This window comes from Myotis nattereri (genome assembly GCF_964212035.1).
Source record: "Myotis nattereri genome assembly, chromosome: 18".
Classification (NCBI taxonomy): Eukaryota; Metazoa; Chordata; class Mammalia; order Chiroptera; family Vespertilionidae; genus Myotis; species Myotis nattereri.
In genome coordinates this window covers 15,216,245-15,243,395 of record NC_138093.1, presented here as the reverse complement: position 1 = coordinate 15,243,395, position 27,151 = coordinate 15,216,245, and the positions used below count along the sequence as shown (strand labels likewise).

The 27,151-nt window shown below is 58.2% G+C and overlaps 3 protein-coding genes across 5 annotated transcripts; 2 read left to right on the top strand and 1 right to left on the bottom strand.

Moving 5' to 3' along the window:
- Positions 1-1,230: 1,230 nt before the first annotated feature.
- GBA1 (glucosylceramidase beta 1) lies at positions 1,231-7,413 on the top strand. The gene is made up of 12 exons (XM_081112251.1): positions 1,231-1,424; positions 2,389-2,673; positions 3,055-3,142; positions 3,610-3,801; positions 3,898-4,044; positions 4,338-4,471; positions 4,683-4,855; positions 5,068-5,305; positions 5,913-6,137; positions 6,504-6,667; positions 7,037-7,153; positions 7,244-7,413. Exons 2-12 carry the CDS (start codon positions 2,647-2,649, stop codon positions 7,347-7,349), a joined length of 1,611 nt encoding a protein of 536 aa, XP_080968377.1. The 5' UTR covers positions 1,231-1,424; positions 2,389-2,646; the 3' UTR covers positions 7,350-7,413.
- Positions 7,414-7,852: 439 nt separating this feature from the next.
- MTX1 (metaxin 1) lies at positions 7,853-13,043 on the bottom strand. Of its 2 annotated transcripts, none has more exons than XM_081112272.1 (8): positions 12,939-13,043; positions 11,658-11,727; positions 11,465-11,544; positions 9,435-9,527; positions 9,074-9,256; positions 8,875-8,951; positions 8,291-8,445; positions 7,853-8,190 (listed from the first exon to the last, which is right to left on the bottom strand). In XM_081112272.1, exons 1-8 carry the CDS (start codon positions 13,017-13,019, stop codon positions 7,976-7,978), a joined length of 954 nt encoding a protein of 317 aa, XP_080968398.1. In that variant the 5' UTR covers positions 13,020-13,043; the 3' UTR covers positions 7,853-7,975. The 2 variants fall into 2 exon arrangements, with proteins under 2 accessions (XP_080968398.1, XP_080968397.1); XM_081112271.1 differs by having other exon boundaries at positions 12,945-13,032.
- Positions 13,044-14,298: 1,255 nt separating this feature from the next.
- THBS3 (thrombospondin 3) lies at positions 14,299-24,438 on the top strand (the record flags this gene model as incomplete). Of its 2 annotated transcripts, XM_081112220.1 has the most annotated exons (23): positions 14,299-14,377; positions 15,430-15,636; positions 16,193-16,449; positions 16,552-16,654; positions 17,399-17,425; positions 17,639-17,721; positions 17,807-17,858; positions 17,984-18,132; positions 18,465-18,605; positions 18,833-18,910; positions 19,268-19,420; positions 19,618-19,728; positions 19,825-19,932; positions 20,227-20,386; positions 20,694-20,812; positions 20,929-20,981; positions 21,272-21,465; positions 21,896-22,074; positions 22,183-22,231; positions 22,401-22,597; positions 22,829-23,001; positions 23,905-24,044; positions 24,132-24,438. In XM_081112220.1, the coding sequence occupies 23 exons, from the start codon at positions 14,299-14,301 to the stop codon at positions 24,188-24,190; spliced, it is 2,871 nt and encodes a 956-aa protein (XP_080968346.1). In that variant the 3' UTR covers positions 24,191-24,438. The 2 variants fall into 2 exon arrangements, with proteins under 2 accessions (XP_080968346.1, XP_080968347.1); XM_081112221.1 differs by lacking the exon at positions 17,639-17,721 and having other exon boundaries at positions 17,807-17,851; positions 24,132-24,437.
- Between the last annotated feature and the right edge of the window lie 2,713 nt (positions 24,439-27,151).

The following is a 27,151-nucleotide window of genomic DNA, read 5'->3' as shown; positions in this document are numbered from 1 at the left end:
CCCAGGTACATGCCCCTGACCGGAGTCGAACCTGGGACCCTTCAGTCCGCAGGCCGACGCTCTATCCACTGAGCCAAACCAGTTTCGGCGAAAATTTATTTTTTTAAAAAGGGACGATTTTAAAACAATACAAAGCAAACACTGCAGACCAACACTGCAGCTTTGGAAAATGACCAGCACCTAGCATCGCGTTTGGCATACCAGAGGCGCTCTTGAAATGCGTGCTGTGTGTCATGGGACTCTGGATATGAATCCAGTTTCTGTCACTGAGTAGCCAAGGGACTTTGGGTAATTTAATGACCTTTTAGAGATTTTGGTTTCTCATCTTTAAAATGGGAAAAATAATAATATCTGTCTTGCGAGAATGAAGTGAGTGGGGGGTGAAGGTCTAATGCACGCTAAGTACCATAGAATAAGTACTCGGTAAGCATTAGCCCTTATTATAACCAATTTTATTTAGAAAATAAAATATAAAAGTCCAAGGGAAGCCCTGGCCAGTGTGGCTCAGGGCTTAGTGCATCAGCCTTTGCACCTGAAGGGTCCCAGGTTTGATTTCCAGTCAAGGGCAGGGACCTAGGTTGCAGGTTCAAATCCTGGCCCCGACTGGGGCACGTTTGAGAGGCAACCAACCAACGTGTTGTGTCTGTGTCTCTCATTGCTCCCACATTTCTCTCTCTCTCTTTCTCTCTCTCTCTCTCTCTCTCTCTCTCTCTCTCTCTCTCAACATCAATGAATAAAATTAAGAAAAAAACGAGGTGGTATCAACTCTGGAAGATTTTTAAACTGAAGTATAAAAAGAAGGAATAAAAGCCTCATAAACACTGTTACTACAGAGTGAAACAGGGAGGTGGAGGCTAAATCCAACAGAGCAGAAAGGGGCAGATATAGTATGTGTGACAAATATTTGTGGAATGAATGAACTCGAGGGAGGTAAGGTGCAGGGATCACCTGTCTTCTTCCCAAGAATGAGCCCTACACAACATCTCCTGGAAAAACAGGAAGTCTAGATGGGGCAAATATTGACGTGATGATGGCTCATTTTGGTTCAACAACTTGGCATGTACCCATTCTGTGTCAGTAAAGGAGTGAGTAAGACATTCCTTTACTGACCCCTCTGAGGACTTAACTGATTACAGTATTCGGTGCCCAGCAGCCTACTATACACATGCATTATGTACTGAAACCTCACGACAATTTTGTGAGGCAGGAGCTGTCACTCCCCTTTTATAGATGAGAAACAGAGGCTTACGTCGTGTATTGAAGGTCAAACAGCCAGTAAATGGTGGAGCCAAGTTTCAAACCCAGCTGGTCTCACTGAAACTCTACTGACGCTATAGGAACCGGAACAAGAAAAGATCCGTTCGGCCTGGCGCGTCTGGAAAGACTTCACTGAGATCGTTTTAAAAAGACACAGCAAACGAGCGGTTAGTGAGCATCTCCTGTGCGCCAGACACATGCTTCTTTCACTGACTCCAGGAATAGCCCTGAGATGGTGGGCGGCCTCCGTTTTAGTTAGGAAAGAGGCTCCGAGGCTGGGGTTGGTCAGGTCCTAAGGGTGTGTGTCACTCCCACTAAGTCACTTGGGATGTGGTCCAGGTGTGATGTGGTTGCAGCATCACGGACAAGCCCCTTCTCGTGTCCACTAAGGCTATGGCTCAGGGGTCCTCAAACTACGGCCGCGGGCCACAGGCAAATACAAATATTGTCTTTGTTCCCGTTTTGTTGTTTTACTTCACAATAAGATAAGTGCAGTGTGCACAGGAATTTGTTCGTAGTTTTTTTTTAAACTATAGTCCGGCCCTCCAGCGGCCTGCGGGACCGTGAACCGGCCCCCCGTTTAGAAAGTGTGGGGACCCCTGCCCTGGCTTGCACAGCACTTCCCAGTTTCTGAACTGCGTTCCACAGCCTCCCTGTCCTGTGAGAAGGGAAAGGCTGCTCACAACCCGCACCTGCTGATGAAACCAGGGAGGCCTCCCTTCGATCATGCCCTTCCCCTGCCCAGGGCCCTCCCTCCCTGCTTCTCTGGTTAATGATCCCTGCCCTCCCTCCTCCGGGAAGCCTTCCGGGTAACTCCTTACCGTGGAGTGTCCCTTGGTACTGGTTTGTCTTCACGTGTGACTATCTGCGTAGTGTCTGACTCCCTGCTTCACAAGCCTCTGTAGCACGAAGGCTGCCTTCCCCATCTCTCAGTATTCTGGCTACACTATCTTGCGCAGTGACCCCCTTTTATTAGCATCAACTTCATTAGTATTACTTGAACATTTTTTCTCAAGAAAGCAATGTGCTTACTATGGTTCCCATCCTCTGGGATTCTGGAGCCTCTGCCCAATCCTCTCAGACCTTTGATTTAGATTCTTCCCTAAGCTGTCATCCACACATGCCTTCTAGGATGTGACGGGGTGCAGAATCACCAACAACCCGGAGGAAACCTGTCGCCCTTTACAAGTATGGGTGAAGTTGCCTCACTTCCGGTGTCATGTGACTCTCCCGTAGTTATCACATGACCCATTTACTCCGTGATGCCGGAATTAATGCCCAAGGCTAATCCCGGGTCTGTAACTACCCGAGTACCTGCAGCTCCGCTTCGATTTAGGGGACTTTCTGTCCCCTCCGAGGCTGCGAACGCTGCCGTCTTCCCACCTGGGGATGGAGCCTGCAAGTCCTTCCAGAGAGGTGAGTGGGCCAGGGCTCCCCATTGATCTCATCTGCGTCTGGAATCCTGGCCATCAGGTTCAGGAATTCAATGAATGACAGACTCTCCTCGAACTCAGGCCATCATGGCATTTCTACGGAGGGACAGGTCGAGGGAGAAACGGGTGGCAGGAGGGGAGGAGGAGGGTCCCGGTCGGGGAGGAGGAGGGTCCTGGTCGGGGAGGGCCTGTCACTAACAGAGGGCTTGGAGGGAGGGCTGGCTCGAGCAGAGGGCCTATTCCATCCCTCTTAAAGGTGGGAGACTAGCCTGAGCGTGCCCAGGGGTGGCTGAGCGCTGCCCAGGAGAGAAGTTGAGGGGTGGAGAGGGGCTTGCCTTCCAGCCACTCCTCATTCTCTTCTCAGGAATGTCCCAAGGCCCTGGGCAGGGTAGGCATCATGGCTGCCAGACTCACGGGATTGCTTCTACTTCAGGCAGTTTCTTGGGCGTCAGGTGAGTAAATTAAGGAGGAGGGAGGTAGCCCCAACACTTCTCTTCTCTGGTAATTTTCTGGCAAACTTGTGGTGGACATCAGTAGATGCTCAACAAATACTTTTGGGTGGAGGTACAGCAAGAGGATTTTAATCCTCACTCAAGGATAATTTTCCCATTGATTTTTTTTTTTTTAAGTGGAAGGGAAAGAGAGGGTGGGAGAAAGAGAAACATTGATGTGAGACACATCGATTGGTTGCCTTCCTCTCGCATCCCAACTTGGGTGAGGGATTGAACCCGTAACCCAGGTACGTGCCCTTGACCAGGAGTCGAACCTGAGACCCTTCCGTGCAGGGGCCGACGCTCTAACTGTTGAGCCATGCTGGCCAGGGTGTGAGAGGATTTTAGGAACCGGTGTTCAGTCTCTCCTGAACAGTGTGGCTTCTCCCAGCTTCATCCTTCAGCCCTTGCCTCTCTCTCCCCCCCAGGTGCCCGCCCCTGCAGCCCTAAAAACTTTGGCTACAGCTCGGTGGTCTGTGTCTGCAATGCCACCTACTGCGACTCCCTTGATCCCCTGACCCTGCCTGCCCCTGGCACCTTCACACGCTATGAGAGCACACGCAGCGGGCGCCGAATGGAGCCGAGTCTGGGGACCATCCAGGCCAACCAAACAGGCACAGGTAACCACTACACCCTTCACCCCCGAGCCAGGCTGGGGTCCTCCTGGGGTTCCCCCCGGGGCACTGACACCCTGGATTCCCTGCATGTGTTCTCAGGGCTGTTGCTGACCCTGCAGCCGGAGCAGAAGTTCCAGAAAATAAAGGGATTTGGAGGGGCCATGACAGATGCTGCTGCTCTGAATATCCTTGCCCTGTCACCCCCTGCCCGGAATCTGCTACTCAAATCATATTTCTCTGAAGAAGGTGAGGAGGAGGGGGACAAGATGACAGTGCAACTGACCTTGACATTTCCTTTGACCCTGACTTCCATCCATCCCTGACATTTGGGTCTTCTCTTAATGCCCAAATAAGATTGTCCTACCCGTCTTCCACCGAGTGCTTGGGGATTCTCCGGCTCAGACCTGTGTTTCACCCAGGTGCCTGGCTCCACAGGCCCTAACCCAGGAGCCCCATTGAATTTAGGGCTGACAAGTGATAGGCCAGGCCCTACATTCTCCTGTTGACTCAGACTCCCAGATCTTGGTCTTTTACCGCAGGAATTGAATACAACATCATTCGGGTACCCATGGCCAGTTGTGACTTCTCCATCCGCATCTACACCTATGCCGACGCCCCTGACGACTTCCAGTTGCACAACTTCAGCCTCCCAGAGGAAGACGTCAAGCTCAAGGTGGGCACTCTGGCTTCCTGAGGCCCTGGCAGCACTGATGCCCGGGCTTGGGAAAGCTTCAGGCTAGAGAAGTTTAGAGACAGAACCTGGCCCGAGTCTCTCCGTTTGTCCTGGGGTGGGAGGGCGGGGGCTGATGGCCAGGCCTGATGCACTGGTTGGGCCAGTCTGTTCTAACTCTGGTTGTTTCTCTCCGCACTACCTTTGTTTCTAGATACCCCTGATCCACCAAGCCCTAGAGATGTCCCAGCGCCCTATCTCCCTCTTCGCCAGTCCTTGGACATCACCCACTTGGCTCAAGACCAATGGGGCAGTGAATGGGAGGGGGTCACTCAAGGGTCAGCCGGGGGACCTCTACCACCAGACTTGGGCCAGATACTTTGTCAAGTAAGGGAGCAGCAAGGCCATGGGCCCTGCACCAGCCTGGTCTGTGTCCCCACCTGGTTTCACCTCTACCTATGACTCCCTTCACCTCACCGGCCTTTCTTCTGGGCCTTTCTGACTTGGGCCCCCCGTTTTCCCCACCTCATCAGCCTCCTCGTCCTCTGGTTCTTGGTCCCCTTTCTTGGTCAGAGTCACACACACCCTTCCTCTGCCAGGTTCCTGGACGCCTATGCGGAGCACAAGCTGCAGTTCTGGGCAGTGACAGCGGAAAACGAGCCTTCTGCGGGGCTCTTCAGCGGGTACCCCTTCCAGTGCCTGGGGTTCACCCCTGAGCACCAGCGAGACTTCATTGCCCGCGACCTGGGTCCCACCCTGGCCAACAGTACTCACCGAGGCGTCCGTCTGCTCATGCTGGACGACCAGCGCTTGCTCTTGCCCCACTGGGCCGAGGTGGTAAGGCCCAGGGCCTCCATGGGTACCCCGGTGACCCTCAAATCCAGGATCCAAATGATTGGCTCTCAAATGGAGTGCCTTTTCTGCCCCAACTTTTTTTTTTTTTTTTAAGAAACTTTTACTGATTCCAGAGAGGAAGAGAGATAGAAACATCAAAGGTGAGAGAGAATCATTGATTGGCCGCCTCCTGCATGCCCCACACTGGGGATCGAGCCTGCAACCCAGGCATGTGCCCTGACTATGGAATAGAACCGTGACCTCCTGGTTCATAGGTTGACGCTCAACCACTGAGCCATGCTGGCACCTGTTCTCCCTGTTTTGTCCTGGGGGTGGGAGGGCGGGGGCTGGGCCTGCCCCAACTCTTGATTCTTATAGCACCCTGGGCTGGAGCCAGGTGCCGGGGGGGGTGTACATACACCTGGAGTGCTGGGGTGATAGTGCCCCCTTGTGGATCCCCAGGACCCCATGGTGTTACTGCAGCCCCCTCTAGTTGTGTTTATCCCACTGCCCATTCTCTGGTCCCCTGGTGTCTCCCAGAACCCTCCGAACGGGCAGGGCCAGGTTCAGTGGCTCCCTTTCCCCAATATTCCTCCCCTTCCCTGTACAGGTGCTGGCGGACCCAGAGGCAGCTAAGTATGTTGACGGCATCGCTGTACATTGGTACCTGGACTTTCTGGCTCCAGCAAAAGCCACCCTGGGGGAGACACACCGCCTGTTCCCTGACACCATGCTCTTTGCCTCAGAGGCCTGTGTGGGCTCCAAGTTCTGGGAGCAGAGTGTGCGGCTGGGCTCCTGGGACCGAGGGATGCAGTACAGCCACAGCATCATCACGGTGAGCCACCGGCCTCCCTTCTCACAAAGCAGCCCCCGGCCCTTCCCAGTCTCACCAAGGACTGACGACCGGCCCTCTGCTCCACCTGCTCCCCAGCCGGCTCCCTCCTGGGGGCACGTTGTGGGATACCGTGATTCCCTTCAGATCTGCACATCCCGTCACCCTTCCTCCAAATGCTTGGGTCTTGAGCGTTAGAGCTGCCTGATTTCTCAGCTTCTCTTGTGTTATCTTCATCCTCAGTCTCTCCTTAGATGTCTGGACAGAGTCCTGTCACAGGGCTGAGGCACCGGAGCCCACCTCCCTCCTTAACCACATTCTCTGGGGACACAGTGTCGAGCCTTTGTCTCCACCCTGTTCCTGCCCTAGAACCTCCTCTACCACGTGGTTGGCTGGACTGACTGGAACCTCGCCCTGAACCCTGAAGGGGGACCCAATTGGGTGCGCAACTTTGTTGACAGTCCCATCATCGTGGACATCGCCAAGGACACGTTTTACAAACAGCCCATGTTCTACCACCTTGGCCACTTCAGGTGAGTGGTGGGCAGGCACCCCGCTCCGCACCAGGCCTAGTATTTCCTGTGCTGGGCTTACCTCACCCCACATGAGGAGCAGGAAGGTGCTTAGGGTGGGACCCTTGGGAGAGGCACACCTGTCCCTCTTGCACCATCTGGGCAGGAAGTGACTGGACAGTATCAGACACAGGCAACCCAGCTGCTGATGCTGGAGCTGGGAGGCAGGAAGGAGGGCATGCCAGCAGCATGGCTCAAGACCCAGAGAACTGGGGCAGAGCCTTAGCAAGGGATGTGGGGGATGAATTCTTGGGTTACGAGTGGCTGGGAGCGACCCTCAGGTCAGAGGGGCTGGGCTGGGGTCCCTGACGCTGCTTGTTCCCACTTCAGCAAGTTCATTCCTGAAGGCTCCCAGAGAGTGGGGCTGGTCGCTAGTGAGAAGAACGACTTGGAAACAGTGGCACTGATGCGTCCCGACGGCTCTGCAGTTGTGGTGGTGCTAAACCGGTGAGAGCAGCAGCAGGGCCCGGGGCTGGGCTGAGGGCAGGCGGTGGGTTTGGCAGGATCAGACACTCAGCTCTCCTGCTCCCTCCCCAGCTCCTCTAAGGATGTGCCTCTCACCATCAAGGATCCTGCTCTGGGCTTCCTGGAGACGGTCTCACCTGCCTACTCCATTCACACCTATTTGTGGCGTCGCCAGTGATGGAGCAGATACCCAAGCAGAGGCCTGGGCTCAACATGGGCATTAAAGGGACCGAGTCAGCTCACATGCTGTCTGTGGCTAACGGGGGACAGCAGGGCCTGGGCGAGTTTAAGTGACGTCAGCCCAGGAGCAGTGGTTTGGGTAACACTCTCCCCTCCAGCTGGTGCCAGGGGCTGGAGGCTCCTCAGGAGAGGATTGGGAAGCCCCAGTGCTCCCCCCACAAGCTTGTGTGAGTGTGTTCTCTGTGCTGGTTCCTGTGGAAACTGGGCCCAGGCCCAGGGTGAGCTCACTGTCTGTACAAACACAAGATGGGGGGAGGGCGGGCAAGAAAAGGAAGAGGCTGGGAAGGCTGGACGCAGACCTGAGGACTGTCTGTCTTTCCTGGCGGTGAGAACTGGGTCCTTGCAGGAGCAAGGTCATCAGGGCCAAGCAGCTGAGCAGCCACGCACCCGTGAAGGCAAGGACCCAGACGGCCCCTTAAAGGACAGAAGGTCTGATCCCAGTGAGTGTGAGCAGGTTTATTTTCAGGGGACACCCCATTTCTGGCTGTATCGACAACAGGGAGACACAGGGACCTCTGGAATGCATGAGAGTAGAAAAATCAGTCCTGGGAGCATGAGGACAAATCACTCCTCCTCGTCTCCCTCAGCCATGCCCAGGGCCCCGGTGCCTGGTGTCCGGGCCGGTGTTGCCCGCTGGACAGAGACAATGCCACTGAGCAAGGCGTAGCCCACCATGGCCGCCAGCCCCGCCAACACGGACAGGACCTGGGTCCGGCGCCGGTACGGCTCCTCCTCAGTCTCTGGGCTCACTGGTGTCTGGCGTGGAGGTGGCACCTCAGCTGAGGGATAAGGAAGGAAGGTGGGCAGGGAGGCTAGTTCCTGGATCCCTGCCCACTCTCCCCAGGGCCAGCAACCACCCCGCATCCATCTGCCCCTTACCTCCATCCCAGGGGAAGTAGAGGCTGAGGATGTGGGTGCAGTAGGCACAGAGGTTATGCAGTCCCCGAAGGTGGGCCTGCAGTTTCCCACTGGGCAGCTTTACCTGCAGCAGCAGGGCCAGGTAGCTAAAGACAAAGGCGTCCAGGGAGGCGGGGCTGGGCAGAGAGAGAGGGGTGTGATGGGGGAGGACGACTTTGGCCGAGGGAGTAGAGATGGAGTCAGAGGAAGACTTGGCCCTGGGAGGTGGCTCTGGACGGCAGGGACCACTAGGGTAGGCGAGGGCACACCTTTGTGGGTCTGGTGTGGGGAGGGCCCCTAGGTGGCGCCAGCTGGCCCTGAATGGGACGCTAGCCCAGGGCTGCATAAAGGGCACATTGAGTGCCCACAGCGCTGCAGACTCCTGCGCCTGGCGGCCCTCCCACCCTCCCGGGCCACTGAGGCAACTCCAAGCCCCGCTGGCAGCAGACCCAGTGTCTGTCCCAAGGACCTCTCGCCCCGCGCTGAGCCCACCCAAGCGCCTGCAGCTACATCAAAACCCGCATCTTCTTCCAAGCCACCTCTCACTCCCCTGGAGCCAGACTCACGCATCTCCAAAGAAGAATTTCTGAGAGCCCAGGCGCTGAGAGAGGAGGGTCAGGCATTCCCGAGCGTCTTGGTACAGCTACAGGGCGGACACAGGGAGGCTTGAGGCTGCGGGCACTGTGCCACCCCCCTCCTAGGCAGTCCCACGCCTGGCCGTTGGCCTTGGGGCTTCTCTCCAGCAGCGCCCTATCCCAGAGGTACCTCCTTCTCCAGTTCTTCCTCATGCTCAGGCCTGTGCTCCCCGCACAGCAGCTGCAGCCGCTCCATGTGCTGCCGCTGCATGCGGCCAGGCAGGAAGAAGTTGAGGGGAAAGGGCATAGCCTCCGCGTACCACTTCCGAGTCACGTCCACATAGTTCTTGGCGTCTATCCAAAAAGTATGGATCTGGACGGTACATGGGAAGGGAGAGGAAGGCCGGAGCCTGTGTACCTGCCTGAGTTGGGATGGGCTTCTGATCCCCATGCTGCTCCAGGGCTGGAGGGGTGGGGGTGAGGGGTCAGGGGGTGTGTCCCTGGCCCCTCCCCCGCTGGCCATAAACCCTGGGAGGTCTGGGCACACTCACCAGCACTGGGAGCAGCTTCTCCTCCAGCAGAGACACGAAGGCTAAGGTGTCTGCCCCTTGCCGGGCAGACAGATCATAATCAGCATTGAACTTCTGTGGAGGAAACGCCTACCGTGAGCTGAGCTGACGCGGGGGACTGCAGGGCCCTCAGGAGCATCCTGTCTGGTGCCACCCTCGCTGCCTCTGAGCGTAGCAGAGGTAGAGTCAGGAGTTTTTCCTGCTGAGGCCCCACGGCCTGGGCAGAGCCAGTAGCCTGTTACTGTTGGCGGACGGCCTGGGCCTTGGAGCCTGCTGGCCGTCAAGATCTCGAGCCCATTGGGGAAGGAGAGAAGGCCCAGCCGCAAACCAGGAGCAGCTCCCAGAGTTTCCACGGAAAGGTGGCAACGTGCCTGCTGACAGCAGCTTTCGAACAGTAACTGCTCCAGTCCGGGCACCGCAGCGCTAACAGAGTGAGCTCAGAGGCAGGCTGGGCCTCCGTCCACGCCTCAGGAACCAGGAACGCCATCCGCACGCTCCTGGACCCATGGGCCCAGGGCCTCTGGCTGCTTCTCTCAATGCCCAGCTCTTGGCTATTTCCTCTGTTTCATTCCACGGCCCAGGCGCCACCACCACACATTCCAACCGTACCCCCAGGTCTCCGGCTGCTCATCTTCCTAGGCTCCAGTGTCTGTTGCTTAGCAACCCCCTCCACATTTTGAGTAAACTCTGTCCCCGAATAACCCTTTGAGCATGATCCTTACATCTCTCTGAGCCTCACTTCTTCCCCGTGGAATGGGGGTACTGATCTCTTTCTCTCAATGTGGCTGTTATGAAAAAACTCTGAAAACGGGAAAGGTGTGCTCACACATAAGCAAACATGGCTGTGGCCCAGTCCCTGCCAGGAACTTTGGCTTTTATCTGGATCCCCTCTCTACATGCCTCTCAAGCCTCCATTAATTCCCCAGCTCCTTAATATCTGGGAAAGTAGAAATGAAGAGGGTCCCACTTCTGACAGTGAATTCCCTCCCCGCTTTTTTAAATATATTTTTCTTGAGTTCAGAGAGGAAGGGAGAAGGAGAGAGAGAGAGAAACATCAATGATGAGAGAATCACTGATTGGCTGCCTCCTGCATGCCCACCACTGGGGATCGAGCCTGCAACTGGAATCGAACCTGGGACCTTTCAGTCTGTAGGCCGATGCTCTATCCACTGAGCCAAACCGGCTAGGGCGTGTATTCCCTTTTTGAATCAGACCATGAAAATTAAAAGAACCCTTGAAAAGCATCCTGGCTCAGCCCCTGGTTTTACAGATAAGGAGCTTCAGAGGGAAGGCAGGGGTGGGTGGGAAGAGATTAACCAAAGAACATGTATGTATATATGCATAACCCATGGACACAGACGATAGGGTGGAGGAGGCCTGGGGCAGGGCAGGCTATAAGGGGTGAATGGGGGGGGGGGGTAAGGGGACAAATGTAATCCTTTCAACAATAAAGATAAAAAAAACAAATAAGGAGCTTAGGGCCCTGAGACATTAAGCGACTTGCCACAGGTCACTTGGTCAAGGAGAGAGTGGGGGCATAGCTTAGGCCTCCCCATTCTTCGTGTAATACTCTTCCAACTTCCCACCCTGGCTCTAATCCTTGTCCATCCCGAGTCCCATATCCCGCTGACCTACTCCCTGAAAAACGGGCGATGGCCCTTAGAAGTCCCTCTCTGGTCGCACTTTTGAGGGTCTCACCTGAGCCAACGGCTCTCTTCTAGTCTCCTTTCCCTTCCTTGTGTCATCAGCCTGTTCATCTCTCTCTCTGCCCAGCAGGCAGAAGGCTCTGTGCCTCCAGATGCCCCCAAAGTGCCCCAGCGTACCCTCCGGCCTACTACTTACTGCATCACACCAACACTGTGTCCCCCACCCCCGACCCCATCACACCGTGCGCCTTGAAGCTCTGGGTCCCCTGCCTCGCGCCTGGCATATACCTGGGGCTCGGTAAATGTGTGTTGCACTGCACGGACTGAACTTTTCTCACTAGCAGTTCCCCTGGCCAAGCCACCTACCTCTTTTCGAAGGTGGGTGATGATCTTGTGTGGTACTGAGATGACCTCTCCGTGACTGGTCCGGAGGGCGGGCAGCGTTCCTGACATTGAGAAAGAAGGACGCCCGCCAGACCCTTAGCTGTCTGTCCATTCGTATTTGGACCACATTCCTGTCTGACTTCTGCTTCTCCCCCCGCCCGGGGACACTGGGTACCTGAAGGGCTCCGCCAGGGGTTGCTGATCTTGTGCACCTTGAGCGGGGCCCCAGTAAATCTGGCATAGGTCTGCAGGGAGGAAGCAGAAGGCAGAGGGGCCAGGACATGGCCCCCACAGAGGGGTCAAGAAGAGAAAACATGTATTGAGTACCTCTTATGCTATGATCTATGTTTAGCACTTCACGCACACACACGCACACACACACACACACACACACACACAGGAGGACACTACTTCACAATGGGCAACACAGGGCTCGGAGATTACGGATGTATCCACGATTACCAGTGAGCTAGGAAAAGCCTTCCATCTCCTCTCCTACAATCTACCTGGGGAACAGTTATCCTCAGAAGGTTGTTCTAACCAGTACCACCCTTTTCTTGGAAAAACTGGCCATGCACTTTTTTGTTGTTAATTCTCATCCAAGGATATTCCCACCCCACCCCACCCCAGCATTGATTTTTAGAGAGCGTGGGAGGGAGGGAGAGAGAGAGAGAGAGAGAGAGAGAGAGAGAGAGAGAGAGAGAGAAACATCGATGTGAGAGAGACACCGGCTGGTTGCCTCCCCAACTGAACCCGAGACCCTTCGGTCCGCAGGTCCGCGCTCTGACTAACGGGCAGCCTCTGAGGCTGTCCTTGCCCTGCCCTCGGCACCTGGTCATTTTATTACACGGGTTGCTGACATGTCCGCCTTCCTATAAGCAGCCCCAGGCGGGGACCAGGCCTGACTTGTTTTTGCTGCCAGTGTTCGCACTGGGAAGGGGCCTCGTACACGCTGACTCGATGAAGGGGCGAAGGAGTGACACGGACGAGCCTGACGCCACAGCTCTTTCCACGGAGCCCGGCTGGGGGCCTTTTGGTTCAAGGAACAGTAAGCGCAGTAGGTGCTGTGGAGGGAGGAGGAGGAGGAGGAGGAGGGGGAGAGGGAGGAAGAGGAGGCGGCGAAGCCAGGAACGCCAGGCCTGAGGACCGGGAGGCTGTCCCGCTCCAGCGAAGACGGGAAGGAAGAAACCGCCCCGAGAAGTGATCGCCCCAAGGTCACACGTCCGGCCAGCGGCTGGGCGGGGGCGAGACCATTCCCCGAGCCCTCGGCCCGGCCTCTCCGTGGCTACACGAACCCCGGGGCTAAGGCGCGGGGCGCTGCGCCCACAGCGGACGGGCACGCCCTTCGACCGCCTCGGTCTCCCACTGGGCTCGTGCGGAGGAGCCCCGGCAAAATCCGGGCGATCGGCTGGCCAGAGCCCCTCCCTCGCCCTCCAGGGCGCGGCACCGCCCTCACCAGTACCGCCAGGCTGTCCAGGTCCACGGAAGGCAGCCCCCAGCCCCCCGACCAGCAGAACAGCTCCATGGGCGCCGCCATCTTGCCCGCCCTCTGTCCCGGAAGCACCTCCCCCCGCGCTCGGCCCGCCCCCCGCCGCCGCCGCCGCCGCCGCCCGGGTCGCAGGAGGCCGAGGGCTGAGGGTGGCTCCGCGGGAGGTGCGGCTCCTCGCGGCCCGGGCGGCGGGGGCGGAGCTGAGGGCCTCTGGGGAGATGTCGAGGCGGCTCCCAAAGTTGGGGGAAGGGCTCTCCACCTGGCGCGCCTCGGAGAGTCGGGAAGGCTCGGCCGAGGGGCTCCCCGAACCCCCGAAGGAGCGCCAGGCCCGGGAGCAAGGGGTCTCGAGCGCTTGGGCCGGCCCCGGGGCGTCTCGCAGGCCTACACGTGACCTGGCCGGCTCGAGGGCCCCTCAGGCCTCGGCCCGGAGCCGGGGCTGCGGGGGGGATCCCCCGAGGCGCATGTTTTCCACAGCGCGTTATGCTTGGAGCCGGCCCCGCGCCGCCTGTCGCCATGGAAACAAAACAGGGGCGGTGGCGGCCGCCGGAACGAGGCCGAGCTCGGGCCCGGGTGGGGGAGGGGAGGAGGGGCTCGCGGGCGGTTGCCTGGGTAACCGGCGCCCCCTCGCTCCTTCCGGGTCGTGGCCTGTCAGCCGGGACCCTCGGTGGGCCCAGTCCGGCCCCGCGCTCCCTGTCCACCCGCCTCTCACGTCCCTCCCTCCTCTCCTGACGTCTTCACTCCGACCTCGCTGACCGCCGTTTTAGGTTTTCCCTCCAGCTCCTACTGGAGGCTCCCAGGTCTTCCCAGGAACGAGGGGAAATGGAGGTGCAGGCACGTGTCGGGGGACCTTCCCTCTAGTAAAGAGCACTCGCCCTGTCCGAGCAGAGCATCCCTGCCCCGTGGGCATGCCCTGGGCACCGGCGCTGGTTCCACCGCTCCCTTGGCTGCTTTCATGCCAGCTGCGGAGGAATGCCCTGTCGGCGCTGCCCTGCCAGGGGTTTCCAGAAAACGGTAGCATGTGGTGGTGGCCCCCAACACGGAGCTGCCAGGAGAGAGGGAGGCAGCCAGCAAGATGAGCGGGCCGCGAAGGAGTGGCCGGAGACGGGAGGCCTCCAGGGCCCTGCCCCGGGGCCCGGGCTCCTGGAGCTGGGGATGCCTCCCGGGTGATTGGCAGCTCTTTGTTTCAGCCCCCCCTCGCCCGCCTGCTGCCCCCCCCCCGCAACTCCCCCTTCCAGTCCCTCCGCCCCCCACCCCCCCTGCTCCCTCCGCCTAGCCTTTTCCCCTCCCAGCCGCCGGCCCGCCAGGGATAGCGAGCCGGCCGAGCGGCATGGAGACACAGGAACTTCGGGGGGCCCTGGCTCTTCTGCTCCTTTGCACTCTGGCATCTGCCAGTCAGGACCTGCAGGGTAAGCCTGTCTCCATCCTCTTCGGCCTCCCGCCGCCTCCCCATTTGCCCTCAGCCTAGTAGCGAGGAACATGTGGGCCAGGGGAGAAGGGGAGAGCCCTGAAATGGAGCCAGGGCGAAGACATGGTGCGTTTTGGCCCCGTGGGAAGGAGTGGACACCAGAGGGTGGTAGGTGAGTGGGCACTGGCCAGAGGCAGCAGGAAGCCAGGGCAGGGGACTCGGGAGCAGGATGCTAGGGCTGCCTGGCTGGATTGGTGTCTGAGCATCCCCAGGCACCCCAGGGTCTAGGAGAGCAGCGTGAAGGTGGGTGCACTGTGGTCCCCTAGGCTTCTTGGTCCCCTAGGCGGCCGGCTGCCCCAGGACAGGGTGGGGGTGGGGACCCAGAGGTCTGGGCTCCCCCGGAGGTCTGGGGTGGGATGGGCCTGTGGGTGTGGGAGAGGTAGCTGAGGCAGATGACACAGGCACAGATTCTTCACTGGCTGGGAGGGAAACCACAGATTGGCCAGAACACAGGAGGCAAAGGAGCTGGGTCCTACATTCTCCAGGGAGAGAGCCAGACAGTGGGAGGGTCAGATCCCTCAGCGGGCAGCTGTTCTCATCCGGAGCGAGTGTGCTGAGCCCCCGGGGTGGGAGGAGGGGCATTGGGGTGTGGCGTGCGCCAGAGCCCGCTGTGTAAGAGAAACTGCCTTCCAATTTCCGTGCTGTGGGCACCAGGTGCTACTCCTGCCCGGAATCAGCAGCGACTCCCTTGCGCCACCTGGTGGAGAGGTCTCAGATTTGTGGGACACTGTTTCTGTGTTTCCCAATGAGCCTCAGCCCTGTGGATTCCCAGAGAGCGGCCGTAGGCAGTGTTGGAGGGAAGGGAGGAATAACATCTTGTCCTCTGATAGCAGCAAGGGTTGCATTTTGAGGTGACTAACACTGTCTGGGGGTGGGGTGGGGAGGGGAGGCGGAGTGATGAAGGATGCCCCACCCCTGAGGGCTCAGGGACTTGGGCAGGATGTAGCATCTTCTAACCCCATTCTCTGACCTTGATCATCCCTGCCTGGCCAGTGATCGACCTGCTGACTGTGGGCGAGTCCCGGCAGATGGTCGCTGTGGCAGAGAAGATCCGGACAGCCCTGCTCACTGCTGGGGACATCTACCTCCTCTCCACCTTCCGCCTGCCTCCTAAACAGGGTGGCGTCCTCTTTGGCCTCTACTCTCGCCAAGACAACACACGATGGCTGGAGGCCTCTGTTGTGGGCAAGATAAACAAAGGTGACTGGTGGGCATCTCCTTTCCTGCAGCAGCGACCCCCTGAGCACTCTCCCTGACCCCCACTCCCGTAGCCCTCTTAATTTCACTTGGGTCCCACTGGGGACCTTGGACTATCAGGCCGTGCCCAGGCACCAGGGCCACCTGGTATGGGGTACTTAGGAGGTACCCCAGAAGGCCAGGTACCCAAACAACAGGAAAAGGGCTGGTCTTTGTCGGGATGGAATGTTGTACTCGGGATGCTTGCGGGGAGGGGGAAGGCATGACATTCCTGCAGCAGGGGTATGGAGAGGTCCCTCACATTCTTGGGGTAGTTTAGTGGGTACGGAACCAGCTGTCACCTTGCAGGGGATAGAGTGATCTGATGCCACTGAAGACTAAGAAACTCCTAGTCTTTGAACCAATTTAAAAAAACATACATGCAAGGTGTTGACAGATGCATAGCTGAGTAAGGGATCATAGAGACTAGAGATGTGGCATCCTGAAGAGTTGATCCAAGGCTCAATGGGGAGACAGGGGCTGGGGGACAGTGCCCATACTGACCTCCCCTCCTGGGCAGTGCTGGTGCGGTACCAGCGGGAGGATGGCAAAGTCCATGCAGTGAACCTACAGCAAGCAGGCCTGGCCGACGGGCGCACACACACAGCTCTCCTGCGACTCCGAGGCCCATCCCGCCCCAGCCCTGCTCTGCAGCTCTATGTGGACTGCAAACTGGGCGATCAGCATGCTGGTCTCCCGGCCTTGGCCCCCATTCCTCCAGCGGAGGTCAATGGGCTGGAGATTCGGACCGGACAGAAGGCTTACTTGAGGATGCAGGTGAGGAGGAGGGGAGGAGGACCCCAGAGTCCCTGTGGAAACAGTTTGCACCAGTGCGAGGAGTTGGTAGGTCCTCCCGCCTGGTTCTGCTCCTCCCCGCAGGGCTTCGTGGAGTCTATGAAGATGATTCTAGGCGGGTCCATGGCCCGGGTCGGAGCCTTGAGTGAGTGTCCGTTCCAGGGGGACGAGTCCATCCACAGTGCAGGTAACAGTGACTTCCACCAGCTGACACCCTGGACCCCAGAGCACGTTCTGTCGTCTGGTGACTCAAATCCTTTTGACCTCCCTTTAACATTCATTCCTTGGTTCACCTATTCATGGGGCTCTGGCGCTGTTACCCCAAATCTCCTTCACCTCTGACTGATCTCCAAATGACAAAGCCATACCAAAAGGTGTGGGTTAAAAAATCTCCCAGTTCAGGTCATAGAAGAATAGAATGTTAACTGCTCGGTCTTGGTTTTGAGTGAGATAAGGGTCCTGGTCTATTTTTAGCTCCCATTGGTGCCGTCACCTACCAGAGGTTTCTCTGAGCACTGCCCATCTGCCTGGTCTGACAGGGATGTTCAGAGGCTCTTGCCTAAATAAAACACCCACATCTTCCACATAGTTCAAAGGCAGTGCTCTTGAGGGAGAAGCTTGGGAGGGAGGAGATGGCATATATTGTGGCCCTGGCCCTGCCTTGGGTTACCTCCCTCGGAGCCCTTCTGCCACTCCCATGCCTGGGAATCAGAGATCTGGGTTCTGACTGTCTGAGGCAACTCCCTTAGAGGGCCCCTCACCTGTGTAAAAGCCGGTGTTGCTGCCTGTCACCTCTGACCTCCACCATCTGACACCCCCTCTCCTTATTCCGCGGCTCCAGCCCTTTGTTTCCGTCCTTTTCCTTCTTCCTCTTCACCAGCCAGGCCCCTCTTTACAACTCCATCCTCTGATTGTGTTTTCCTCTCTCTAGTGGCCAGCGCTCTTCACTCCATCCTGGGTGAGTAGGCCGCGATGCGGTGGGAGGGCATGAGCGTGCGGAGGAGGCCCCGGCTTTGGCAGCTTCCTGAGAACAAGTCCCCTTCAGTCAGGAATAGGGTGGGATTTAAAGGTGGGGGGGGGGGTAGCAGTCGCAGGGGCTGGCTTATTACCCAAAGAGGGACCAGGGCTGGCGTCGCACTTCTGAGCCTCTCTGCATCCTGGGCCCTGACAGGGGAGCAAACCAAGGCACTGGTCACCCAACTCACCCTCTTCAACCAGATCCTGGTGGAGCTGCGGGACGATATCCGAGACCAGGTTGGAGCCGGTCAGCAAAGGGGAGCAGACTCTGAGGTGGGGTGGAAATGCTGAGAGCTGACTCTCCCCCTCCTTGTGCCTGCAGGTGAAGGAAATGTCCCTGATCCGAAACACCATCATGGAGTGTCAGGTGTGCGGTGAGTGGGAGCGCAGGGGCGGGCTCCAGGGGGGATCGCTGTGCTGCCCGCCCCATGGCGCGGGCCTCCAGTTCCGGTGACGTGAATGGTGACTCTGGGTGGCGCTGACTGTGCCCTCCCCGCAGGCTTCCATGAGCAGCGTTCCCACTGCAGCCCCAGTCCCTGCTTCCGAGGCGTGGACTGCATGGAAGTGTACGAGTACCCTGGCTACCGCTGCGGGCCCTGCCCCCCTGGCCTGCAGGGCAATGGCACCCACTGCACTGACATCAATGAGGTGGGAAGGGCACAGAAAGCCGGGGGGAGGAAGTCAGGAGAGGCCCAAGAAGCTGGGGAAATGTTGGTCTAAAGCAGAATTACCTGGGGTTCAGGAAAGAAGTGTGAGGAGGAAGATAGAAGGCCTGAGGCAAAGACTGAAGGACCACACAGGGAAGGTGTTGGGGGAGTGGGAGCTTGAGATGGTTAGTTGGCAGGGAGCCCAGAGGGAGGCTGGACGTGGGGCTCAGAGCACAGGGATGTTGGGTGGGAAGGACTGCAGTGGGACACAGGAGCAGGGGTCCCAGGATCACAGGCAGCGGCCTGACTTCCTCCTTCTCATCCGGTCCCCAGTGTGCTCATGCCGACCCATGTTTCCCGGGCTCCAGCTGCATCAATACCGTGCCTGGTTTCCACTGTGAGGCCTGTCCTCGGGGCTACAAAGGCACACGGGTGTCGGGTGTTGGCATCGACTATGCCCGGGCCAGCAAACAGGTCAGCTTGGCTAGTGTGTGAACAAGAGAGCGTGGCCTTGCAGGGGCCAGGGGGTTCTGGGTCGGCCAGGGGGCTCTTGGGATAAAGGGGCTGAGGCTACTGACTCATCTGCTGGCCTTGCGTTGGTTTTGGGTCTGGGCTTCCTGTCAGTGTTCACGCCAGTGCCCTCTCCTGTATCTGAGACGACCTACCCCAGGTCTGGTTCTACCCCTCGTCTGCCCCTTCAGGTCTGCAACGATGTTGATGAATGCAATGACGGGAACAATGGTGGCTGTGACCCAAACTCCATCTGCACCAATACAGTGGTGAGCTGGGTGCCCTGAGTGTGCCTGCGGTGGTGGGAATGTGCAACCCCCTCTCAGACTTCCTGCTTCCCCTCCTCTTTCCCCCAGGGCACTACACATAGTTGGTGTTCTTCATGGACCCGGTTTTGCCCCTTACTAGCTGTGACCTTTAGCCAGTTATGTACCTTTTCTGAGCCTCACGTTCCTTGCTTGAAAAGTGGGGCTGTTATCGACCTAGAAAGGTTGTCAGGAGAACCCGAGGTCATTGATAGCCCTGACATACAGTGAGTGCCGTCCTACACGCCTCAGGTGGCATTGTGCTCATCCTGGGTGCCTGGTAGGCGGGCCCTCTTTCTGAGACTGTTTCCCTTCTCTTAGGGCTCTTTCAAGTGTGGTCCCTGTCGCCTGGGCTTCCTGGGCAACCAAAGCCAGGGCTGCTTTCCAGCTCGGACCTGCCACAGCCCAGCCCACAGCCCCTGCCACGTCCACGCGCACTGCCTCTTCGAACGCAACGGTGCAGTATCCTGCTCGGTGAGCTGGCCTGAGGCGCAGAAGGGGGATGGGACAGGGCTAGTGGACACGCTTAGGGTTGGGATGAGGACCTTCATGGGAAAGGGAAGTGGCCTGGGCCCCGGAACTGGGTGATGAGAATAGAGCTTGAAGCAGGGAAGAAGGTGGGCTTGGGGCAGCCAGCCGACGGCTAACTCCCACCCTTTGTGTTGTCCCAGTGTAACGTGGGCTGGGCCGGGAACGGGAACGTGTGTGGGCCAGACACTGACATCGATGGCTACCCAGATCAGGCGCTGCCCTGCATGGACAACAACAAGCACTGCAAGCAGGTGCAGCTGCAGCTGCCAGCGGGCGCGTGAGCAGGGTGGGCGCCCCAGGCTGGGGCAGGCCAGAACTCGTCCATCCATCTCCTCCCTGACCTCTAGGACAACTGCCTTTTGACACCTAACTCTGGGCAGGAAGATGCTGATAATGATGGCGTGGGGGACCAGTGTGATGATGATGCTGATGGGGACGGGATCAAGAACGTTGAGGTGGCTCCCAGACATTCTGTTCCTCCTAGTCTGTACTTTCCTCCCTGCCTCTGTCGCCTGGTCCCATAACCCTGCCCCCTGGCAGCTCTGCAGGAAGGGCTCTAGTACTACCAATGAGGGAGGCCCAGCCTGGTGCCTAGGACAAGGTGGACCACCTAGAGGTTGGGTGGGTGGGACTGCACCAAGCAGGTGGACCACCACAGGGTTGGTGATCGTAGACAAGGGCACAGGGACATGGTGGGTGCTAGGTGGCCAGTGGTTTGAGGGAGGCCTGACTCTTTCCTTTCCACCCAGGACAACTGCCGGCTGTTCCCCAACAAGGACCAGCAAAACTCAGATACAGATTCATTTGGTGACGCCTGTGACAACTGCCCCAATGTCCCCAACAATGACCAGAAGGACACAGATGGCAACGGGGAAGGGGATGCCTGTGACAACGACGTGGATGGGGATGGTGCAGGCCTGGGCTGAGGGGGTGGGAGACCTGTAAGAATTTGGATACAGTGGGAATGAAACAGAGAGTAGGAAGTCTGAGAATTGGGGGAGGGTCTTATGAAAGTTAGCCTGGGTAACTTCCTATGGCAGACGTCAATGGGAATGTAAGGTAGGGTATATAAGGTTAGGCAGGGAGAGAGCAGGCAAGAGGGTGAGAAAGGTACAGGCAGATTTCCTGACTAGCTATCCTCTGGATGGGAGACAGAGCTCAGGACTTTCGCCAGCCTACGAGAGTGACAACCTTTTGCTATCCCCATGTCTTCTAGGCATCCCCAATGGACTGGACAATTGCCCTAAAGTCCCCAACCCCCTACAGACAGATAGGGATGAGGATGGTGTGGGAGATGCTTGTGACAGCTGCCCTGAAATGAGCAATCCTACCCAGGTACAGGGAATGGAGAGGGCAGGGAAGGGGTGGGCGGACTGATGGGTGATAGGAAGTGGTCAGGTCACCCTCTTCAGTTACCAAGAGGAGATGGTGAGAGCAGTTCCCTCTCTCAGACAGATGCAGACAGTGACCTGGTGGGGGATGTCTGTGACACCAATGAAGACAGGTAGGGTTTTGGCCAAGAGATAAAAGATCTTACAGGGGATACTTAATTTCTCTCTAGTATATTCTCAATTCTATGGTCTAGCCCTAATTCTCCACTACTGTTGAACAGGAAGTTATTCCTGTAGTCTGTCCTCCATTTCTACTTCTGGACCTTCACCTCACCTGGCTGACTGTAAGGGGTCTGGTTGAACAGAGGGTATACCTCATACCTCAGAGAGACTCCTAAGCAGGTGACACGGGAAGGATGTGGTACCTTTAGAGCTTTTATCTGGTGCCTGTTCTTCTGGGCAGCGATGGCGATGGACATCAGGACACCAAAGACAACTGCCCACAGCTACCCAATAGTTCCCAGCTGGACTCAGACAATGACGGGCTTGGAGATGAGTGTGACGGGGACGATGACAATGATGGTGTCCCAGATTATGTGCCTCCTGGTCCTGATAACTGTCGCCTGGTACCCAACCCCAATCAGAAGGACTCAGATGGTAAGGCTAGGGTCCCAGAGGATTGGACTCGTGTGGGCTTTGCTCATGGAGAGGTGGTAGACTTGCTGGGGAGTTAGAAAGGGCAGGGTGGGGAGAGAGGTCAAGAATGCAAGACCCACCCTAGCTGGTTTGGCTCAGTGGATAGAGCTTTGGCCTGAGAAATGCAAGGTCCCAGGTTCAATCCTGGTCAAGGGCACATGCCTGGGCTGCGGGCTTGATCCCCAGTGGGGGGCATGAAGGAGGCAGCCGATCAGTGAGTCTCTCTCATCACTGAAGTTTCCATCTCTCTCTCTTCTCTCCCTTCCTCTCTGAAATCAATAAAGATATATTAAAAAGAAAGAAAGAAAAGAATGCAAGGCCCAAGGGGTAGTAGTGTTAGCTGGTGGCAGTGGCCACGGCATTCCTGAGTGCCTCGCCCCACTCTTCCCAGGCAATGGCATTGGCGATGTGTGTGAGGATGACTTTGACAATGATGCGGTGGTCGACCCCCTGGATGTGTGCCCTGAAAGTGCAGAGGTAACACTCACAGATTTTCGGGCCTATCAGACCGTCGTCTTGGACCCTGAAGGGGATGCTCAGATTGATCCAAACTGGGTCGTGCTCAACCAGGTACTAGGGCAGTGGGCTGGGTGGGCGCTGTCAGACCAAACTCCCAGGCAGGGCCTAGGTGGGCAGTGCACCTGGATCAGGTCTTTCTTCTTTATTGCCCATCACCAGGGCATGGAAATCGTTCAGACCATGAACAGTGACCCTGGCCTGGCAGTTGGTACGTGAGGGATACCCAGTTCAATGCCTTCCAAATAGAGGAATCTGACAGGGGCAGAGGGTGGGGACAAGCTGGCCACACAGACAGCAGGCATCCCTTCCCACCCCCAGTGCACAGTGGGCCACTAGTAGCTCTGCTGCGCTGATCTTGATCCCACCCCCACCCCCAGGATACACCGCCTTCAACGGTGTGGACTTTGAAGGCACCTTCCATGTGAACACCGTGACCGATGATGACTACGCAGGCTTCCTCTTCAGCTACCAGGACAGTGGCCGCTTCTACGTGGTCATGTGGAAGCAGACGGAGCAGACCTACTGGCAGGCCACACCTTTCCGGGCTGTTGCCCAGCCTGGGCTGCAGCTCAAGGTCCCACAGCTGCCCAGATTCCCCAATCCAGGACCCTTTCCCAAAACCTCTCCCCCTACCTGAGTGGGAACCCTCTTACTCAGACATTGGGTCTGGAGGTTGGCTCCCCGGGGCTCCAGAACATTCTCCTGACCACCTGGACTTCCTTTCCCACCTGTACTTACCAACCTGTTGTCTCTGCCCTCATTTGGTTCCTGCGGTTGACCCACTGTCTTTGCCAATGCCCTTCAGGCAGTGACTTCAGTGTCTGGCCCAGGTGAGCACCTCCGGAATGCCTTGTGGCATACTGGCCACACCCCTGATCAGGTACGCCTGCTGTGGACTGACCCACGAAATGTGGGCTGGCGTGACAAGACCTCCTACCGCTGGCAGCTGCTGCACCGGCCTCAAGTTGGCTACATTCGGTGAGGGGACAGGCTGCCTCCTGAGGGACCCCAGGCTCAGCCTTTCCTTCCCTTTTCGCTGGGACTCACCAGTGACCTCTCTGCTCAGTGCCTTGGTGCCATGGGCCCAGACTGGGCCCACTTCTCTCCATCCTCTTTCACCACAGACACGCGCCTCAGCCCTGCTTGCTTCCTAGCATCAGGCGGCCTGGGCTCTAGAGCTGATGACATATTGGCAATGTTGGGCAAGTCCTTCCTTTTCTGTGCTCCATTTCCACTCAGTAAAACAAGGGCACCTCTGGGAGCCTCCAAGCCCAGGCCAGTCTGCGGAGAGGGACATCATATCCAGCCCTTTCACTGGGTGGGACAGCCCAGAAGCTGCCTCAAGGGGTCTGGCCTGGAAGGGACCATCATTGACAGACGTGCAAACCAAGCCCCAGACTTCACAGCTCTTCAGAGCAGGGCTGAGGCCTCTTAGTTCAGCACTTTGTCCACGACTTTGCATTTCCTAGTTGGTGGGGATGACAGGGAAGGGAGAGGAAATGGCCAAGAGCCCAGAGTTCAGACACTGGGGTTGGTTTCCCTTTAAGGTTCCTGGGGCTGTGGGGCGCCAGGGCAAGGGATAAGGGAGGGGTGGACCAGAGCCTGGGAAGCGGGTGACTTCACCCCCCAGCCCATTGTGTTCATCGTCATGGCAACCCAATCCTCGCTTGGAATGCGGCTGGTGCTTTGAGATGCAAAGGGGGCTGGACAAAGAGCCAGGGGCCCCAGGCCTGAGAAAAGCACCCCCTTCCCTCCCCTTTCCTTCCTTCTCTCAGGCCTGGTGAGCTAAGCTAAGGGGGGTTGGGGATGAGCAGGGCCCCAGCAGAGTGGCACAGTGCCCGCTGGTACCCTGGCACCAACGGAAACCCCTATCCTGGACAGAGTGAAGCTCTATGAGGGTCCCCAGCTAGTGGCGGATTCTGGGGTGATCATTGACACATCCATGCGAGGGGGGCGTCTTGGTGTATTCTGCTTCTCCCAAGAAAACATCATTTGGTCCAATCTCCAGTACCGATGCAATGGTGAGGCTCTCTACCCCTATCAGCCTGACCTCTCGTGCCCTCATGGGAGAGTCACATCCTTGACTTGAATCGTTTCTCCTTCCTCAGACACAGTTCCCGAGGACTTTGAGCCATTCCGGAGGCAGCTGCTCCTTGGAAGAGTGTGAAGAGGTGGCTACCAGATTCAAAATCCTGATTTTAGACCCTTTGGCCTTGGGATCCATCCCAGTAGCCCCCGGGTCTAATCTACAGCCCCTCAGCCAAACAAAACACACACCCTCCTCTGGCACCATCAGGAGTTCAGCCCCAGAGGAGTGGTGACTGTTGAGATGGGAAGTTTTCAAGGGGCATTTCTCAGGCGCTAACCCCAGGAAAGATAAGAGCATATTACCATAAAGTTCCAGTTGTTTTCTAAGCCAGTGCAGTTGCTTATTTTAGGGATTTTCCGGGGTAGTGACCAATGAAAAAGGATCCCGAGAAGGGTAAGGGAGCGGGCTGGTAGGATGGAAGTTAGAGGAAGTTTGGCTGAGCTTGGGGCACGGTGAGGCAGGTGCTGGGTGAGGGTTAGGGGAAGGATGGGGCTGGGGTAGGTGAAGGATAAGGTGCTGGTCAGAGGGTGGTTAAAGTTCTCCCAGCCCCACTTACTTACGATGGCAGCAGCGACACTCCAGTCAATAGATCGGTCAGGATCGAGAGCCAGGAGGGCTGGGGCTGCCCCGCTCGGGGTGAACGGGGGGCCGGGGGGCCGGGAGGGCCGGAGGCCGGGACGAGTGCAATATTGGCGGGGGAAAGAACAACACTGCACCGCGTCCCGTCCCTCCCGCCCGCCCGGGGCCCGGGATCCCGCTCCCCACCGCTTAAAGCGGGACCAGCCCAAGGACCCGGAGCGCTCTGGGAAGTTGAGTTCACCTGGGAGGCCAGAGGGACTTGGCGGCCGGAAGAGGGGGACGGGGACGGGAAGGGGAGGTGGGGGGAGAGGGAGAAGGCCGAAGGGACGACACCGGTATCCCGGAAGGCCGCTTTCTGACGCCGGCGTTGTGCGCGCTTGCTCTTTAAATACTCCGACTGCACGGCGCGGAGCTGTCGCCATGGTAACGCGTATCCCAGCAACTGAACTAAAGGCTGTTGCCTGGCAACTCCAGGGTTGAAGTTTGGAGGCCGCCCACCTAGATACCCGCGCGTTCTCCAGCGGCGGCGGGAGGGCTTCCCCGCCCCTCCCACCGCGCCGGGCGCTGACGTCCCGCCGGGCGCCGCACAAAGCCGCGCCAACCGGGTGGAGAGCTGTTGTCCCAGGCTTCCCGCCGCACCGGTGTGTTTAAAGTTAATTTTTCAACTGTATTCATCGGGGCTAGGAATTGTGTCCCTAACGCGGATGTAGCTGCTTCCGTTGGCCGAGACCGCAACCCAGCACCTCCGGCGGAGGCCAGACACCCTAAATTCCGTGCGCCGCTGTGAACACCTCTCTGGTCCCAGATACTTCTGTCCTTTAATCTATCTCGGTTCTCCAAAGTGGCGCGACCTCATACACTTTTACCATGTCCTTACCTGCTCCAAATACCACTCTGCTCCCCCAAAAGATAGCCCACGGTCCCCCCAATACCATTCTGCGTCCTACCTATTATCTGACTCCTAAATACGTAACCTGTCGCACCGCCCCCCACTTTTCCGATGTACTTTCTTACACGCCTCGCCCACCTTTCCGCGTACCTCAGGATCACACCCACTTAGCGCCATTTCCTGCAGACATCGCCCCACGCGCCCGAGTCCCTCCTCCGGTCCCCAGCCTCTCCGTCGATGGCGCACTGCATTCCTCCCCTTCTCTGTGCCCCCAGCCACTGGCTCTTTTCCCCGGGGCGCTGCCCTCCCCAGCCTCTCCCGGCCCCCGGTTAGGCAGCGCCGCCGTCCAACCTCCTCCCCGACCCGGGCAGCCTCCCCACCCGCCGGGGCAGGCGTCGTGGGCTCCGTGCGGCCACCAGAGGGCAGGAGAGCCCGGCCACCGCGGGCGGCCCGCTACCCGGCGGAGGGCTGGGGAGGGAAGACCTAGAGTTCGGCGGTTTCGCGGTTTCGTCCTTTAAGCGGAAATTTCTTCCCCGCTCCCTTCTCGGGAGAAAGCCAAGGAAGGAACTCAGTCTGCTGGAGAGTCCGGCAGGGGCGGGGCTGTGGGTCGGGGTAGAGCTGCAGAACGGGACAGGGAGCGGTGAGCAAGGTGGGGCTATTCCGGGAAGGGGGGGGGGGGTGGGCAAAGCCAACACCTCGTCCGCTCCTCGCAAGCCTCCCCTTCTCTTCTCAGCCCCAGAGCGGGGCTCCGAGGGCCCCAGGGAGCCCTGGGGTGGGGGGCTGAGGGTGAGCTTCCCAGCCGTAACCTAGCCCGCTTTCTCTGTTACCTTTCTAACCTTGGCTGTTGCCCTGGGGCTAAAACTAAGGTCTTGGGGACCCAGGTCCCAGACTCCCCCACTTTCACAAACACGCATACGCACACACACCCCGCCTTCTGGAGCCAGGGAGGGGTTGGTGAAAAGGGGAGGCCAACTCGAGAACAAACAGGTTGTCAGAGAGTTGAATGATTGGAGTCCATGTGCCCTACCTGAGGGGACAGGAATGGTTGGGGAGGAGGAGGAAGAGAGAGGAGGTCGGGAATGGAGGAGGGGCGGGGTTTGTCACCTGTCACCTGCTCTGGCGGGCGGGGTGGGGGGTGGGGGACCAGTATAAAACAGCCGGCACCTGTGCTGCTCCACCTCACACGCACGCAGTGCCCAGTGCCGGCCGCAATCTGGTCTGCCCCCTCCCCACCCGGTTCACCACCACCATGACACCAGGCATCCAGGCCCCTCGCTTCTTCCTGCTGCTGCTAGTCCCGGTGCTGACAGGTGAGGGGCACAAGGTGGGGAAGGGGCTGCCCTGCACAGCCTTTCTGTGGGTTTTGTTTCCTGGCAGATGGCACCCCACAAGGCAGAAATGGCAGACGGGTGGCTAGTCTGTGCCAGAATAAAGGAGACAGGCTAAGAGATGACCCCCCAGGAGAATGGGTGCCAGGGGCCGGTGAATTTCCTGAAGAGAAGTGCAGGGTGGGGGTGGGAGTGGGAGCGGCAGGGGAGGTACATCTTAGGAGTGGAGAATGGCTAAAGCGG